Here is a 19472-nt window from a genome sequence, read left to right as displayed (position 1 = left end):
CAATAATGAATATGAGAGCAATAATAAGTATGCATCATACAAAACCATACAATTTAATCAGTATTGATGTGTACATACGTGTTGTATGTGCATGTATGCTCAACTGTTTATGCATTGCTTTATACTTCTGTTTTATACTAGTGATTTCCAAGTGAAACGCCTAAATAACTGTCGTACAGTCCAGAAAAAGCTAAGAACCGGTGCACTCTCAAAAGTGAGGCGTTAAATAAGATAACACTAACTTGTGTGACCTGTTTTAGACGTCGTGTGTCATATTGCTTCCTAATTTAAATGCAAAATGACACGATGTTCAAACGGGACCGAGAGAGAGAGACTATTTTTCACTTATATCCATTACAACTGCGGCCAAATAAGCGTTTGAATTAAGCGAGTTCCCTCAGCAAACGTAGCTGTGAGTGCGCTGCAGTAACTTCAGCCCCACCGTGGACCGACACGCCGTTTCATGGGCTGTTATAACCTGTCATATCGCCCGGACAGCCATTTTTGTAGTCCGCGAAGCATGTGATGCTCGTATCCGCATCCTGGGTGTCTGTTCTGTAGGCAGCAGTGGTGCGGTCCCTCCTGCCTCTTCAGCACACAGGGCAGGCTCGCCACACGTGATTCCTTAATCAAAAATCCAGTATGGCGGAATCTGACAGCGGACGTTGCTATCGCTACTGCACTTCGCACGAGGACTGAAGCGAGCTGGGCTCTCCGTGCGGGAAAAACCCTCCGTCCCCCGCGATAAGGTGAGCTGGCAGGTACGCCGAGTGCTGAATGCTCGGCTCCGGTCTGCAGGCTGACTGAAGCCGGCGACACCGCAGCAGCGCTACGGCGACATAATGAGCACGAGCGCCCGGGGCGACTAACCGGACCCGGGCTGGCCGCGCGCGGCTACTCGGGAAGCGGTCGAGTCGTGACCAGGGCGCTTTCTCATGAATGGGAGGAGGACGTGAGCCGGCTTCAGATGGAGACTAGCGCGCTTTCCCTTCCTCCAGCAGCCGCATCTGCTGCGCGACGCGGCTCGTTTGTAACGTTAGTGGTCAGGAAATGTCCGATGTGTGGCGGTTTACGGAGACGAGCGCGCGCTGCCGCACACCGCCTTTTACTAGTATTATGCAATTGTGTGGTTAAGTCACTAATGACCAATGGTATCGGTGGTCTGCGGAGGGGCGGGTGTTAGACCACGCGTCGACCATTTTTGTGAATGAGGCGAAGGAGCCGGAGCTGAACGCAGAGGCGCCGCGGCCGCGGAGGCGCTTCATAGCCCCGCTTCATCGAACGGAGGCTCACGCCGCCTTCACAGGCGTAGGACCGCGTTAGGAGGAGACGTGGGCTCCGCTCGGGTCACTGCCGCGGCTGAGCAGCAGCCGCACGCGTTTAGTAAGCATTTAAACGCTCCGGATAAAGTTCAAGGTGCCATTTTATGGTGCGAGCTGTGGGTAAAGCGAGAGTGAGTGGGTGCGTGCGGCGCTTGTTTATCATTACGTGGGCGTGTTTTAACGTTTTGAACTCGTGAACGTGAGCAGCGCGTCTAATCTAACTCGATATAAAGTTATCGGTTTTCTCGTGAAAACCCGGGTGCTCGTTGCCTCGTGTTCCGCCTCGGTCTGTCTGCGGCTAGGGACAGATTAGACAAAGCTCCGCGCGCTTCGTGCTTTTTAACCTTTGTTGTTGTTGTTGTTGTTTTAGAGCCTCCGTGTCGCGGTGATGCAGAGCTGTGTGCTGCTGTGCAGCGTCGTTTGTCTCTCCCCACGTCACTGAGTCTCTCTTGGCTGTTTGGGGTACAATGGATGTAGACACGCAAGGCCCCTGAGCTAAGTCAGTGCCCACATGGGGGGACTCATCCTGCCCTGCTCCTGGGCTACGCCCTCCCCTCCCCTCCCCTCCCTGCCTTCAGCCCCAGTCCTATCACAGGACATTAGCATGGATGGGCTCTGTGACCGACTTTCCCCCCTGATTTCCTCGGTCCCCCCCTTTTGTGCCCCTCCCCCCTCCTTCCTTCACCTCTCCCTTCTGCTGTGTGGGCATGGTAGGGAGAGGGGCTACACGAGAATGGGCAAAATAGCCCACGCTGGTTCATGAAGCTCAAGCAAGCAGCTGTTAGATTTGCCTTCATTTTAGCCATTCCAGTGACATGATTCTGTAGTTCTTGGAGGCCAACTTCCCGATCTACGGCATACTGTTATAATACTGCTCAGAGAATCAGAATATCGGGAAATCGGATTTAATGATCTAGTCAAGGAGAACGGAACAGCTTGCTATTCGTTATATTGGCAGACATCTGTGGGAATAATGTCCATATAGATCTATATCTGTAAGAAGTTTCCTGTTAATTAGTAGGCAGTTGCCATCCGTCTTAGATGACGCTGGGCTGTGTGTGTGTGTGTGTCACCATGTGTAGAATCGAGGGGTTTCTAGTACTCATGTCCTTTGAATTTAATGGATTGCAGTGTTTTTGGTCAGACTTTGCTGATAGCCAAAAACAGGTGGCTTTGAAGTTCTGATTACACAGGTGCTTTCCACTTTTCTGGATGTGAAACCATTCATTAAGTACTTTCTCACTTCCCGAAACATTCATTGAAATGGTCTGTAGTAGACAGTTCCTCTTTGATTTCTGCAAAACAGAAGCCGGTGAAATCATGAGGCATTGTCAAGAAGGAGATGTGAATAACCAAGATTAAGAAAGAAGTTACTAAATCAGGCAGGTGTGAAGAGCCATGTTCACACCAGTGAGGTGTTTTGATGGTGAAGAGATCTCAGAGAGCTGGTGAGGTTAAGGTTGGCTTCACATGTGCCATCTTCTTGTTTGAATCGTCTTGTTCCACCTTAAATGGTGCAGCAACCCGAGGTGCCAGAATGGAGGTGCTGCAGCATTTTAGAGTGACAAGAAGCTGGTGAATAAGAAGCTGACTTGAAAAGGGATGAGGAGGCTGCTCTGTTTCTGCTTGGTGGGTAGTATTAACTAATTTTTGCTGTTTCTCAGGACCAGGTCAGTACTTTTACCTCCAGTTTGCTAATTGTGTAGTAGCTAATCACAGCTGGTTAGCTTTGTAGCAGCAATTGTAGCAACAGTTTGCTAACAACCTAGTCCAGCATTATTTGTGTCACTAGCTGTGTCATTGTTTGCTCTGATGTTATAACATAGTAGTTGTCCGTACAGTGTTTGCAGACGGTTTTATGTCCGCAAATATCTAAAAAAATAAGTTGACTAGCTCAGCCTCGTTCGCCTTGCCAACGCACTTCCATGAATTTAGGGAGCAGAGCTTTAGATAGAGCGCTGAATGGAGGGAGTATTTGTTTTGCTGTTGAGGTCAAATATTAGCAATCGTTGTTAAGAATCGCAAACTGTGCTTTTAATGAACACCAGCTGCATGTTTCATTAGAAAAACTGCATATTTAGGCCTGTTTAACAGGGTTTATTGCAGTAAGTGAAGTTTAATTAAATGTATCCTATTCATAGTTTTGATACTGTCTGTCTGTTTCAAATGATATCATTAATAAAACTATAATTAATCATCAGATTTTGAGATTTCACCGATAGTTCAATTCGAGACTTGATGAGGTATTTACTAGCTTCTTGAAGAGCAGATTGTACATAAAAATTTTGTTTATCGGCATCAGCTCAAAATTCCCATATTGGTGCCCCCCTGACTTTTTGACCTATCACCCACCTGCACTCGGGATCTATAAAGGTGAACTAAAAAAGTCCAGCAGAGTGTTTAATAGGAAACAATCTGGCAGACCATGGTAGAAAATAGGATATTGCCGCAGAATACTTTCTGAACTGTTGAAGAGATGAAGAACACTGATCTATATATTGATACGTCAGAGGCCAGCAGGAAAGAGGAAAACAATGCAAAATGCAAACAAATTAAGAACAAAGCGGCCTTGTTCCTTTTTGTGGTGGACGAAGAACACAAATCATGTACTTGAGTTAAAGTAGAGACACTCCAGGTAAAATATCACTCCAGGAAACATAGAAGTCATCACTTTAGACCTCCACTTGAGTAAAAGTACAAAACTGTTTGCCTTCAAATGTACATAAGTATCAAAAGTACTAAAAGAGTAATTATTGCTTGAATGTCCTATTACTATTTTTGTAACAAGACTCGCTTCATTAACTCATTTTATGTGAAAATACTCCAGTGCCACTCATGATAAACCAGACTTTTAATAGAATCTCGTTAATTAGTCTGACACTGACGTCTATTAAAATGATCAGAAGCACAAAACACTGAAGGTAAACAGTTTCCATCAGGGAGAACCGAGTGGCTCTGAAATCACTTTTTACACACAAGCAAAGTTTCAGGTTCAGATTTATTTACAACTTAGTTCCAAGTTTAAGTTGAATAAAAACTGGCTTTAAACTCAGGATCCCAGATGAGCTCCTTTACTATGTTGATCTGTAGGCGTCTGTTCATAAACATAAACCAGCCCAAACTCATTTACTATAAAATGAAATGGTGTTTGTAGAAATTCAGAAAAAAGCCGCGTCAGTCTCGACTGCATATGTGGACATATTTCTATATTGAGCTCTATTTACACAAAGTTAGGTTAGTTCATCATTTATGTTGAACAGACTCTCCCAAAGTTTTACGCTGCTGCGCTGACGTTGAACCGCGTGCTGCACTGGGTCGGTATGACCAACAGGTCAAAACCAGCTCTAAACAAAGTGACCGCTGGGCCCTGATTGGTGCTCTGGCTTTGCGCTTCTTTCGTTTTGACATGTTATGTTTTTATACACACAGAAACCAAAAGGAACCACAGGTTTCACATAATGTAGTGGAGTGAAAGTAAAAAGTCACTCAAAACGGAAAAACTTCAGTAAAGTACAGATACACGAAAAAATACTCAAGTACAGCAACGAGTTACATTTACATCATCACTGTCCACCACTTCTTAAAAGTACTTTAAAAACTGTAACATTCTGGGACAGAGTGTTATGGACAGATGAGATGAACATTAACCTGCATCAGAGTGATGGAAAGAGGTGGAGGAAAAATAAACTGCTTATGATCTAAAAATTCTTCTAGTTTAAATATGGCATCGTTCATGCAATCCAGTTAAAATCCTCATACTGCCACACAGCCAAACTAATCCCCAGTGAGCAAGCATTTTATTTTCAATTGTAAGATTTATGCTCATTTCTTAAGTCCTTATAAATGTATGTTCTAGTATAGCTGTAAACTTGTTGGAGTACTGAAATTGTGATCAGTTACTTATGGGCTGCGCTGTGTGTTCTGGGCTGATTCTGAGAATATTTCTATGATGATGTCTGATCATGATCTATGACAAAATTAACAGCTGACTTGAAATGTAATACTGTATTCTGACATTTTTTTTCTGTACATTGTTTCTGTCATTTTCTCAGGTGAATTCAACAGTTCATCCCTGACAAGTGTTTTCTGGTCTCTGAACCTCATAGCTCAACTGCTTCTGTATCCAACATTCAAAGGAAAAGACTGTTCTGCCATCATTACAATGACCTCTCACAGTCACTCAGGTAAGGTTGCTGTAAATTAACATTGCTTTCCTTCAGCTAGTTGATCTACACTTGGCTTTGAAATAGAGATTGACTGCTGTTTTGAACCCACGCTGTGGCCAGTGTTCATACTCATGTCAAAATTTGATTTATAGTGAATTTGACCAGTAAGTGTCTTCTGGCTGGAAATGACATGGGCACGAATAATTTGGGGCTTAACTGTATATATTTGAGATATACAACTTTATGTACTTGAAACCAGCGCTGGCTGATATCTAAAAAATAATTAGTGTGATATTTTCTAGTTTAAAATTCTGATTATTGATACTACCTTCTTAAAGGCCTCATTCTAACTGTGTTTTAACAGTAAAAGTGAATTATTTATTATAATTAATTTTTTTCTGAGAACACCTGCCATAGACAGGGATCAGGACGTCTTTTTCTCCAAGTTAGCGCTAGCTGCTTTGGGGTAATATTCAGTCATTTTAGTTTGTTATTTATTTATTTATTTTTTTACTGCAGCGAGTCACTTTGAGCTTTGAGACAAACTGAAGTTCCAAAACACAATGGCATTTTTTATCGATTCCATTCAAGTTCACATACTGTGAAATAAGTAGAAAGTGGGCTGGAGGTTAGGGAACTGGCCCTGTGACCGGAAGGTTGCCGGTTTGATCCCCAGGGCTGACAGTCCATGACTGAGGTGTCGTTGAGCAAGACACCTAACCCCCAACTGCTCCCCGGGTGCCGTGGATAGGGCTGCCCACCGCTCTGGGCAAGTGTGCTCACTGCCCCCTAGTGTGTGTGTGTTCACTAGTGTGTATGTGGTCTTTCACTTCACAGATGGGTTAAATGTGGAGGTGGAATTTCCCCGTTTGTGGGATTAAAATAGTATCACTTAACTTAAAGCCATCATTACAGCTTATAGCAGAGAGAACTAACAGGCAACCTCTTAACAAATCTTTCACTCTCTCTCTCTGTCTCTCTCTCTCTGTCTCTCTCTCTCTCTGTCTCTCTGTCTCTCTCTCTCTGTCTCTCTCTCTCTCTGTCTCTCTGTCTCTCTCTCTCTGTCTCTCTCTCTCTCTGTCTCTCTGTCTCTCTCTGTCTCTCTCTCTCTCTGTCTCTCTGTCTCTCTCTCTCTGTCTCTCTCTCTCTCTGTCTCTCTGTCTCTCTCTCTCTGTCTCTCTGTCTCTCTCTCTCTGTCTCTCTGTCTCTCTCTCTCTCTCTCTCTCTCTCTCTGTCTCTCTGTCTCTCTCTGTCTCTCTCTCTCTCTGTCTCTCTGTCTCTCTCTCTCTGTCTCTCTCTCTCTCTCTCTCTCTGTCTCTCTCTGTCTCTCTCTCTCTCTCTGTCTCTCTCTCTGTCTCTCTCTCTCTCTCTATCTCTCTCTCTGTCTCTCTCTGTCTCTCTCTCTGTCTCTCTCTCTCTGTCTCTCTCTCTCTGTCTCTCTCTCTCTGTCTCTCTCTGTCTCTCTCTCTCTCTCTCTCTCTCTCTCTCTCTCTCTCTCTCTCTCTCTCTCTCTCTCTCTGTCTCTCTCTCTGTCTCTCTCTCTCTCTCTGTCTCTCTCTCTGTCTCTCTCTCTCTCTCTCTCTCTCTCTCTGTCTCTCTCTCTGTCTCTCTCTCTCTCTCTGTCTCTCTCTCTGTCTCTCTCTCTCTCTGTCTCTCTCTCAAACAGAAAAAGCTAACTAAAGGGGCACATGTCCACACAATTCTTAAACATGAACCCCGATTTCCCAGTAAGTTTAATGCCATTAAATGGTAAATTACACTTTAAAATAACCTATTAGCAGATTTTGCTACAAATCTACAGAAGTACACCAGTTTTGCAGGCAAACAACAAACTTAGCAAAACCACTACATTTTTTTGCATTGAAAATGCGGGAAGAGAGGTAATGCATTCTGCCCTAATGCGTGCATTGCGCTCTGCGTGCAGTGTTTGTCTCTATGTAAGTGTCAGCCTTTTTAATCCTGGGCTTGTCTAATGATATAATGGGTTTTCCCATCTAACACTACAGTAAACACCTGCTCTTGACACTCCCTAGATCCCTAATCAGCTTCCAGAAAGATCAAACAAGCATTGAGTTGTAACATGCTGTTAACTGTGTCTGTCCAGTCGCACACGTGTTCCTAACGTCCATTTCAGACTAAGGCAAATGCCTTTTATCCTGTGTTTGAGTAACACTTTCATCCAGACAGAGAAACAATTTTATCCAGTCTATTCATTGTCTTCCCATTTTTGTTAAGAAGAGTAAATCCATTTCTATTGTGAACATGTTAATAATGCAGATTTATTTAGTGTGATTAGCTGTTCGTGAAAGTTGTGATTATGCAAGATTATCATTTTACGATTTATGAAACGACGATACATCACTTAATGAGAGAAGTATTGTAGGAAAAAGCCTGCAGTGAGAGTAGTAAATGAGTAGGCTTTCTTTTTACCCGTTTTTCACTATGACCGTTAGCATATGGTAGCAGTTCAAAGAAGGTGCAGATGGAAGCTCATGATATGAATGAAGAGCCACATGGTGATCAGTGTGCAGCTTGCTCATAGGTTTTGCACGGATATAGGAAGTCCACAGATATGCTCTTCATGTGGTTTGGCCTTGAATAGCACTTTTGTCCATATTTGCAATTGAATACAAAGTTCAGTCATAACTGATCAGTTTGCTACGAAAACATTCCCACCCTCTGTTTACCATTTTCTCGTACATACGTTGAACTTCTTAGAAATGAGGATGTTTTCTGGCTTGCTGAAATCTTGTGCTCTGATCTCTTAACTGATATAGCTGTTTACATAGTCATAATGAGCGTCTATGTGGATGAGGAGTGTTTATCTGAATTACGGTTACACAACTGCTCACCTTATGCTTTTTTATCTGACATCACTTATTGAATAGTGTCTAGACAGTTATGGTATCCCTCATGTGGCAGGTGTTGCCCAGAGCTTGTCATTTAGAGGATGGATATATGGAAGTCTGATACTTATAGATGCTCGTCCCATGTAGACTCTTGATGTTGATGGTAGAGTTTAAATCCCAGATTTTGGAAATAGTTACTGTAACACAAGCCACTCGGAGTAGTAACTAGAGATGTAAGTAGCTGAACCATTTGCTAAACCTGAAGACATGTAGCTAAACCTTATATCACATACACTTCAGTTGCTGCGTTGACTTTTAATCGCCTTCTTTGATGTTGGAAGTTTTGATCCCATGTTCTTATCATTACATAAATATTTTTATATGTATTTAGTGCTTCCAGAGGATTGCAGCTTTATTTGAGCTTCTCATTTTCCCGCTCTAAACTGAAATGTCTACACATTTGTCACTGTCTATACATTCCCCCACATTCTTAATGGGGTACAAGTTTAGGGAACTGACTCGGCCGCCCAAGAAGATTTCACCTGTCTGCCAACAGACACACCATAGTTGCTTTAGTACTATGATTTGCCTCATTGTTCTGCTGCCAGTTGATGTGAAACATCAACAGTAACATGAACAAGTTCCGCTGGTAACACCGCTGGTATACAGTGCCCTGAGCACCATGTTTCACAGATGAAGTGACATGCTTTAGATCCTGAGCAGTTCCTTTTTCTTCTCTATGCCTTCCATGTTCCATCAGTTTGGTAAAGGTTAATCTTCACATCTCACCTATCTATAAACGTTTCTCCCAGAGCTCTACTGCTTTTGAAAACTCAAGCTGCTTCTACCCTTTTTCAGTCGTAAAGCTCGTCAGTGGTTTGCATCTTTTAGACTGATATTGTCGATTGGTAGTAGATGCACTACATGGCCAAAAGTGTGTGGACACCCCAATATCACATCCAAATGTACATCTTGAACATCTTATTCCAAATCCGTGGTCATTAATGTAGAGTTGCTCCATTGTTAGGTGCTGTAACAGCCTTCGGTCTTCTGGGAAGACTATCCATTGCATTTTTAAAATGCTTCCATTCGGCTTCAAGACCATTAGTGAGGTCAGGCACTGATGTTTGGTGATAAGGTCTGGCTTGCAGTCAGCGTTTCAATTCATTCCAGGTGTTCAGTCGAAAATATTTCTTTATGGAACCATCTTTGTGCACGAGGCCTTTGAGAGAGGAAAGGGCTGGGCCTTCTTACAGGCCTAAGGCCTTTCTTACAGTTTTGACACAAAGTTGGAAACACACACACCTGTAGAATGTACATTTGTCATTGTATGACGTAGCACTGAGATTACTCTTCGCTTGAAGTAAGGGGTCCTGCCTAAATTATGACCAGCCTCAGACCAATATTCCTCCTCCACCAAACTTTACAACTAGTACTTTGCATTTGGACTACCAGCATTGTCCTGACATTTCTAATGCATTTCTTTTGCTCCAGAGTATGATGGCAGTTTGCTTCATAATACTCCAGCTGAGTGCTTGGTGATCTCAGGCATGTGTGTGGATACCTAGCTATAGAAATCCAATCCATGAAGCTCCCAATAAATAGTTTCTGTGTGTATGTTGCTTCTAGAGACAGTTTGGGACTTGAGCGTTTGGCTAATGAGTGTTCTCTTCTAAAATACTCAGTGTCCATTTCTACATATGTTTGAGAGTCTGTAGAACATCTCAGTTGGCCATCTTTACTTTATATTACCTAAAATATGATTTGAAGATATAGCTACAGATACAGACTCAAGCACTCATTCGCATTTATATTAAAGAAACAAACCAAATGAAATATTTGGGAGCTGAAGAATGGGAACTAAAGAGAAGTGTTTGGTGCTTTCTGGGAAACTGTTGTTAGTAAGAGCATCTTTATTAGATCTTGACATTTTGGAGTTCTTTTGGGCGACAGCATTAACCAGACAAATTAGGTTAATCCCACTAATCCCACCAAGGAACCATGCAGCCCAAGAGACAGTGGACACTGATGCTGCCTTTAACTGTCATATGGCTCAGCTAATATTGACTTTGCATGGAAAAAAAATGCTTGTCACATGAAACACCTTTAAAGGATTGGAAGGTCATAGGTTTGTACTCTGATGTACATACACATAAGGGAGGTTGCTGAATTACCCATTAACGGTAATGTTGTACACGTTTTTGTTCAACAGCATTAATCAGTTGGGCACAGATTTAGTGTGAACTCCTCTTACTGTTTGTTTACCTCATCTGCAAGACACAGAAGTGTCAACACTTGTCAGCACTCTGGTGGAACTGGTGTCATTTTCATGTTTATTCATCCTTGGGGAGGTTGAGGCATTTTTTGTTTAAAATATCACACATTCATTAGTCTAATGACACTATAAGGTCAGTGTTGCAAAGCTGTGGCTATACTACGACTTTTACCTCTATTTTAGCCTTGATTCTTATTCTGGCAGAGTCTGTGCTGGTTGGCTCTAGTCTGCAGATTGTGGAGGACTCAGAGTAGGCAGTTGGAAGAGAAAATTGAGTAGTGTGTAAGGGGCAGAAATGTTGGAGTATATCAACATTTGGGATGACTCATGGCTCAGATTGAATTCCCATTTACAACATATGTGGCTGGCAATACCTGGGCGAGTTATTAGTGGGTCACTGTAAAAGGAGACCAGCGTCCTAATTCAAGCAAGACTCCCCAGTGTGGAAAAGCCAAGTGATTAATGTTCTCCTCTTAGTGCACTGAGGCACACATCTGTGTGTACAGAGCCTTGGCCTAAGTGAGAGTTGTATCCAGGAGAAGACTCCTTAAGAAGTTAAGAGTAAAAACTTTAGTTTTGCAATACTGTTCAAATCTATCTGTTATTACATGTTTAATTACATAATGAGTTACTCAAATAATTGTCTTCACTCTGACGGGGCAGATTGTGCACTTATGACTTGTCACTTATGACTTATGTCACTGACAAAAGCTTGTCAAAAATGTAAAGGATGTGTTTTTTATTTCTGCCAATCAAGGCTGCATCCAAACACACACACACACACACACACACACACACACACACACACACACACACATTTTCTAAGCCGCTTCTCCCTCAGGGTCGCGGCGGGGTGCTGGAGCCTATCCCAGCTGTCATTAGGCGAAAGGCAGGATACACCCTAGACAGGTCGCCAGTTCATTGCAGGGCAGACAGACAGACAGACATACACATTCACACACTCACTCACACTCACACCTAGGGGCAATTTAGCATGTCCAGTTGGCCTTACTGCATGTCTTTGGACTGTGGGAGGAAACCGACGCAGACACGGGGAGAACATGCAGAAAGGACCCCGGTCACCCGGCCAGGGAATCGTATCCAAGTAATAACATGTAAATTCAAATTGATTAAAAATTCCCCTGCTGCTTACAAGTCCAGGATTGTTTGAAAATGTAGGAGCCACATTTCTGCATGTTTCATTGATCTGTTAGTGAGAAATAAGTAATATTGGCTTAAGGCATACTTTCATTATGGCAATAACTGCAGCTTCTAAAGGTTTTAAAACATAAAAGACATCAATTAATTTGAAAAAAAAAAAACATTAATGGCTGTAAAGTTATGTACTAATGAATGCAATACCGTGGTTAAGATGCTGCATCCCACTGATTTTGCTGAAGAATTGTCTTTGTGTGTGTAAAACTGGATGGTCGTGTATTTCCTTGGATGACAGAGAACTGGAAAGACTTTAAAACAACTCCAAAAATGCCATGATTTCTATCTTCACCCATAGCACGAGCACACGCATGCACGTGGGCACTCATGCATGGGCAAAAGCCAGAGATCAGGAAACAAATTCAGCTGGTGTGTATTAATATTCTCAGTGTGAGGCACAGGATTAGATTTTGTATCTCTTCCACTCTGCTGATCTGATGAAGATTTGGGTGGATTATGTGTTTGTTTAGGTTCGTAAATATAACTTTTCTTTTACACTGCAGTGTCCAATCTGAGTTTGCTGCACCGAGCAAGGCTGCATGTGTCAAACACCCTGAATATAATCCTAGTTGACACATTCTGAGATATGCTGAGATTAAAATGATGTCTACGTATTTGATTGAGCTCCTTAATGTGAGTTTAACACATCGCCTTCCCATTTCACCATTCTTTAGAAGCAGTTTTAAAGTAAACCTTATTTATACGATATTTAATGCTAATTTCCTATTTTCTGGTTTTTTCTCTCTCCATAATGCAATATCTCCCTCGCTGATCTGTCTCCATCTTTCTGTCTCTCTGGTGTTTATATTTATCTCAGCAGGGCCCGTGTTGAATGCAGGATTAAAAGCCTGTTCTGCTTGAACGGCTTAACCCAGCGCTATTTATAGATCTGCACGGATCCTGCACGTGCAGAACACAAACAAATGTGCCAATTGTTTTTGTTCCCCCCCTCATCCCCTCCCCTCCCCAAACCCCCATCCCCCTTTTTGCTCGGCTCTGATCTCCCTGCATGTGTTTCAGGCTAAAATTAGAACAGGCCTCCACAATACACACTCGACATGCTAATGCCTGCTGGAGCAGCTACCACAATAACTAGTGATTGGCATTTGTTGTTTGAGGGAAAGTAAAATGGATCTATACAGAGAAGCACATACTTTCCTGTCCACTTGCACAGAAAAGAGAATTAACTACTTGTCCATGCTCTGGTGATGCCGTCTTCTCCCACCCAGGCTTTAGAGTAGCAGAGACAAAATAGAAGTTGAACTTCTAGATAGTTGGGTTTTTAGATGGGGCGAGGTTCTCCTGCGCACTGTGAACATCCAGCCAATGTGACAATATGTTGTACTTCTATTCTTCCTATTCCACTTCCATTGTATCTCCAAAGAAGTGCTCAAGTACTTATTTTCAAAATCACTTTTTCTATGTTCGCTTGTGCTCAAGTGGAATGTAAACTTCTTAGACATTTAATTGATAAAACTATATTTCAACTAATCATTTATTTAAATGTGAAGATCTTGTTGCTGTGGTAGTTGTAGAGAAGCTCTTGGTGTGTGGAGGCTGCTCTTCTCTGTTGTAGCCGTAAAATCTTGTGGTTGTGATTTCGTTGCAATAAACAGATCCGATGTTTGTGCCATCACGTATTAAACCTGCTTGAGACGGTTAAATTACAAAAGAAAGGGAGAAAAAGAGTTTAAAGAGACTGCATGGCAGAACTGAGTCAGAGGCAGTGTGGATTGGACGCATGGCAGTACTCAGACAAGTATTACATAATTACGTATTTGACATTATTCAGCAAACATGTCATGCCTGCTTGGTATACTATCCTTTTTTTTGCCCCAAACATTTTTCTTATTGTCTGATAATTCCACACGTGATTTGGCATCTCTGCTGTTTTGCGGAGCATGTGGAAAGTGGTGCAGATTGGTGTGGTCTGAGGAGAGGTGACGTTGATGACATGCATTTTCATTCAACTAAATCAGCCGTATTTATTTATTTTTAAGATTTTCCAAGTAACAGTAATTATTCTACAAGCCCACTTCCAAAAATTTGGGAGTGCAAAATGTAAGTAAAAACTGAATGCAGTGCTGTGCAAATCATTTTGAAGTACAAAGACCACATTTTTCACATTTTGAAGCAGGAAAATGTTATTGTTTTTGAAAAATATATGCCCCTTTTGAATTTGATGCCAGCAACACATTTCAGAAATTTGGGTCAGGGTAACAAAACATTATTAAAGTTGTGTAATGCTAAAAATAACAGCTGTTTGAACATCTCACAACTAGGACTGGAGCATAGTCTTTCAGAAGTTAAGATGGAGAGGGGTTCACCACTCTTTGAAAGGCTGCACAGGCAAACAGTGCAACAATTCAAGAATAATGCTTTTCAGTGTAAAACAGCCAAGAACTTGGGGGTTTCATCATCTACAGTACATAATATCATTAAAAGATCAATACTGGCTGTCTATCAGGTGGCACTGAATTAAAACCAGACACAATTCTGTTGTGGAAATCACTGCATGGGCTCAGGAACGCGTCTGAAAACCACTCTCTGTGAAAACAGTTTGTCACTGCATCCACAAATGGGAGTTAAAACTCTACCATACAAGAACAAAACCATATATAAACCCGCTCCAGAAACACCACCACCTTCTTTGGGCCTGAACTCATTTAAGATGGACTGAGGCGAAGGGCGAAAGTGTCCTGTGGTTTGACAAATCAAAATGTGAAATTCTTTTTGGGAATCGTGGACACGGCTCTGAAAGAAGAGAAGGACCTTCTGGCTTTTTATCACAGCTCAAAATCCAGCATTTGGGATGTCATGGGTTGCGTTAGTGCACATGGCATGTTTGACTTGCACATTTGTGAAGGCACCATTAATGCTGAATGATATATACAGATTTTGGAGCACCAGATGCTGTCATCCAGACGACGTCTTTTTCAGGGAAGGCCTTCATTCTGCATGTCTTCCAGACCTGTCACCACTGATAACGTTTGACACATTGTGAAATGAAAAACGCAACGAAAGAGACCCTGAACTGTTGAGCAGCTGAAATCCTGTATCAAGCAAGAACGGAAAAATATTTCACTTTCATAACTACAGAAATTGGTCTCCTCAATTTCCAAACAGAGAGAATTGTTAAGAGTTGAGGCAACACAGTGGTGCCCAAAATGGGCATGTATTTTTCAAAAACACAAGCTTCATGTAAACTTAATAGTGTCATACAAATATTGTATCGTGAAAATGCCTTTAAGTTTTGTAATATTGCCCCTCCACTATGTGTCCATATTCAAGCAGATTTGTCAAATATCTGTGCCATTTCTTCTGAACTCTGTGATGGAATGAGCCTGCTGCGATAATTCGTCTGCCACATGGCAGTCTCTGGCATCTCTCAGTATCACTGATGGAGCCATTAGCCTCGTAGTGCAAAGTTATTCCTGCTAGAACAAAGGGTCTAGCTGGCAGGCCAAGGGAAAGGGGACGCCGTTAGGACTTCAACCAGGGTATTAAGCCCCTGTTCTCGCTTCACAAAAGGTTATGTGTGGCTGTGCTAAACAAACAGGGCCTTCATGGGGTCTGAGCTTTGTTTTCAGAGCACGCATGGAAGCATGCTGATTTTAATTGGAATCAGGGTACGGAGAAAGGAGACCAGTGGAGAGAGCAGGAGGTGTCGTGGTGTCAGGATCTTTGTGCCCAAGGGAAAGAGAGAGATACTGGATGTTCTGCCAAAGTCCTGACAGCGCCGATTACAGTCTACACAGATACTGTCCGTGCCATCCGGCCTTTTGACATTTTGCACTTTTGTCTGCATCCATGTCGAGACGTTGACGTAAAGATCGTAATAATATTATGTCTAATTGAAAAGATGAAACAGAATGTCTCTAATTTAATTTTTCTCAATTGTCTTCTTTGTTCTGTCTCACTGGCAAGGTCTGTCTCCCTGAGAGCATCTCTGTGAACCAGAGGTCTTACAGGAGAATAAGTTTACAGAGTGAGTTTTCTGAATTAAATCTAATAAAGCAATTTTACATAATAGAAGATGCTCTTGGCATCCATTATCTAAATCAAGAGTGTTTTTAAAATATTAGTGCAAGGCAATTTTCCATGCTGCCTCGCTCTCAAAAAGCTTCAGGAGATGTTTACCTCTAGAGTTCCCTTGGTTTACCAAAGAGTTCTCTTGTGGCATAGCCAAGATTTCACGCTTTTATCAGAAGGCTGTTGTGTGTCAGGACAATGTTTTCACAAATTGAGATATAATTTTGTCGTATTGGCCACCCTTTCCCACTAAATGCTTTATGTCAGTTCATAAAGTAAATTTTGTCTTGAAATGGACTTGAACTCATGACCTGCTGGATTTTGATGAACTATTTACCAGCTGAGCAAAGTCCACCCTCAAGAATGTGACAAACGTTGTGCTGTAAAAGGTATGGTGTAGCTTGCCTTTAAAAGTCAGTACAGTATTGTGTCTGGGATGTAAATTTTTATCTGAATTTATGATAAACAAGGACTAGGTCAGACTAGAGAAGGCCAGCATACACAGAAACTGACTAGCGTACATGTTGTTGACCTGTTACATATAACATTTGTACAACTGCTTTGTGGCAGTATATTCAGTTGTAATGGTGTAGGTAGGAATACTGGCGTCTGGGCTATTTCTGGGGCAGGGGATGTTTCTGAAGCTGTCTCATTAGCAGACCAGAAAATAGCTTTCTTCCCATCTATCTCAATTGCTTAGTTCCTATTTAAGGGTTTGACCCAGATCACGCACGATTCTGTCTCATATCGTCGAGTTGTGTGGCGTGTAGGAAGACTAAGGGCCGTTAACTGAACATTTGTCTTGGAATAATAATGTAACCATTTTTTATTTTATTTTTATTTTACTGCTCATCCTGTCTAGCTGTACTGTTGAAGAAACACCTCCATAGACATGAATGTTTGGTCTAACTGTATAGTGGCTGTCACAGTTTCCCCTTGTTCCTCTGTCTGTTTCTTGCCCTGTGTTGTAGCCATGTGCTTTCTGCCATGTGCTTGTGTTTTCATTTTGGTTGCTCTGCTCCGCCCTTTCCCCCGCCTTCCCCATTAGTATCTTCACCTGTCTGTAGGCTCTGTCTCCTCCCTCTTCCAGGCTGTCCCAGGTGTGCCCCATTTGTTGTGCCCTTTGCTTCAGTCAGTGTCTGCTTGTCACTTTGTCTGATGTGGTTCTTTCCCTGCCTCATGTTTTGTTTGTGCTTTGTGTTTCTTTGTTTAAACCTTGTAGTTAGTTACTTTGCTAGTTTGTTTTTGTTATTAAAGTCTGTTCGCAGTTATATCCAGCCTTCCATACATGACAGTGGCATGCGCTGTTCTTCCAGTAGCCAGCAGTGTTTAAGCTTTGGCTACCTGTCTGCTCTTTTCTCGCTTGTCTTTCTCAGCCCCTCTCTCTTACCCCGTGGACATATTTATTTGATTGGCGTAATTCTCCACTCTTTGATTTTGAGCTTCTTTGGTAAAGAAGTATTTTTCTACAGTATGGTATTTTTCATCTAAACCAGCAGAACTGTTTTGGTAAAGCGAATGCCCTTTTCTATTAACATATTCATTATAATTTCCTTATGGGTTTCTGTGACATCTGCGTAGTTGTGCATTACCTCACCATTACAGGGCACCCCCTCACAGATTTTACTAGGAAGTGAATAATCAGTAATGACTTTTCTCTGACTCTGTAGGTGGAGGACTTTCTGGTGATGAAATACCCCATGCCCTGTTAGGTGAAATTCAGGTCTGGTATTTGCCAGTTCAGTGCGTTACCTGGGAAACACCAAGCTCAGGCTTTCCTTTTAGAAAACTCTATAGAAGAGAGTTACAATGTGAATAAATGAAGTTTGAAGAGTAAACGCTGGAAATGAATTCTACCCTCATATTTCATTTTTCAGCTGTTCAGTATTTGCATCTCACTAAAGAAGTCTACAGAAAATTATGCTAAAAGATTCTGCCTGTGAATCAGTTGACATGCCTTCTCTTTTATTTCTCTTACCTTGTGTCACGGCGTCTCTAAAGTGCTGAGTTCTTGCAGATCTGGCTGTGATGATCTCTAGTCCAGTTCATTTTATAGCAGATCAAAAACTGTCCTAAAATTCACACAAATGATTTTGAAGCTGAAGGTCTAGTAATTTTTGATGGGCTGCCAGTGCAAGTGGAAATTATTCATTGATTTAATTTTATCAACAGTGAAATCCTTGCAGTCAAATGATATTAGCTGTTCTACCTACGCTCCCACAATACCCTTGATTCTGTTTTCTATTTCTAGTGTAAACAAAGCTTTGCTGCTACTCTGCCACCTTAAGGCATGCATGTAAATTGACCATGGCTTACGAATCGTGCGCCGAGGCAGATGCAGGATGCGTACTGACTTTGCTGTGTAAAGATAGCTTCAGATGCCGGCTTGGCAAGCCTCTGTGTAGGTGTATTTCAGAGAATTTACAGTTTTGCCTTGGCCACACATTCACTGAGAGGCAAGGTGACCTACAGCGTGGCTTCGGCTCCAGTGTCTATGTTTAGCTTCTCGCTGGCCTTAATTTATTTTCTAGATTCTAGTCCAGTCTTTTGGACCATGCAGAAATTGTATTTAAGTTTTTTTTGGCTATTCACCACTGCAGTCAATACTTTTAAGTGCATAGAATTGAAATCAAAGCGGTCAGCGTGTCAGACCTCATGCCACTGTGTATGTAAATGCAGAGCTGGTTGGAGGTGTCAGCGAAGGTGGCAGCAGTAGTTGAAATGCTCATATGGGAGGAGATCAGTGGATCATATGGGAGGCATGTTGGCAGGTTGTGGCCACAGCGTTTGTTCTGCAGTCTTGCTTAGCCTCTAGAAGATGACTGTCCTGCTCATCAAACACAGCTACAGTGTGGTAGTGACACTGATCAAGACACTGTAATGCTCTGGAAGCAGGCACTGAAGTGAAATCCAATTTTTGAAATATATGTCTGGTGGGACCTGGTTTACTCATCCTGCATTCTGCTGTGGTTTAGCAAATGAATCAAAATGAAAAATGCCTAACTGAATCAAGTAAACCAAGTAATCAACTTGTATTAAACTTTAATTTAATATATGGAGCTTATACATTCTTAAGCTGCTTAGAAACTGACCGGAGATATAAAGAGAAGAATTCCAGAACAGAATTCCATATCACCAAATCCGAACGCTTGTATGAGAATGAAAACCTGTGTTAGGAAAGCTGCTTTTTTGCTCTCTGCTTTATCCACCCCATGGCTTTCCCAATTCTGCTCATATCTTAAGTTTAATTCAAGTGAATTAAATTACTAAACTACTAAATGGCGCGGTGTTTTGGAGCTCAGCTGTACTTCAGTGTGATTTTCCAGCAGAGAAAAGCCTTGCCCTGACTTTTAGAGACAGTTAGAATAACAAGTTGTTCTAATACTCATCTGGAGCCAGGAAAGGGGGTCAGATGGGGTAACACATGTACTCAAGAACATACAGGTTCAGGTGTACATTTTTAGAGTTTTCCAGCTTTTAAAAACCAATAGAGCTGCTAAAAGTGATATGAATCCTAGTGATTCTAAGTAAGTGCATCGTTAGCTTGGTGCTAACATAACAGCAGTAAGCAGATAAAATAAGTTTTTTTTTTTTCTTCATGAAACACTGGAGT

The 19472-nt window shown here is 42.0% G+C and overlaps 1 protein-coding gene across 2 annotated transcripts in view; it reads left to right on the top strand.

Moving 5' to 3' along the window:
- The first annotated feature begins 441 nt into the window (after positions 1-441).
- Positions 442-19472, top strand: part of LOC108436449 (histone deacetylase 4-like) — a 73655-nt gene continuing 54624 nt past the window's right edge. Inside the window, exons 1-2 of one of the 2 annotated variants that reach the window (XM_017712950.2) lie at positions 442-749; positions 5375-5506. In XM_017712950.2, coding sequence (XP_017568439.1) covers positions 5485-5506 — 22 coding nt within the window. In that variant the 5' untranslated portion in view covers positions 442-749; positions 5375-5484. Of the gene's footprint in view, positions 750-1234; positions 1384-5374; positions 5507-19472 lie in introns of those variants that run through there. The other variant, XM_017712951.2, reaches the window with a different exon arrangement.

Source organism: Pygocentrus nattereri, chromosome 30, assembly GCF_015220715.1.
Source record: "Pygocentrus nattereri isolate fPygNat1 chromosome 30, fPygNat1.pri, whole genome shotgun sequence".
NCBI classification, from domain to species: Eukaryota; Metazoa; Chordata; class Actinopteri; order Characiformes; family Serrasalmidae; genus Pygocentrus; species Pygocentrus nattereri.
The sequence above is the reverse complement of the archived record's forward strand: the minus strand, read 5'-3'. Positions and strand labels throughout refer to the sequence as shown.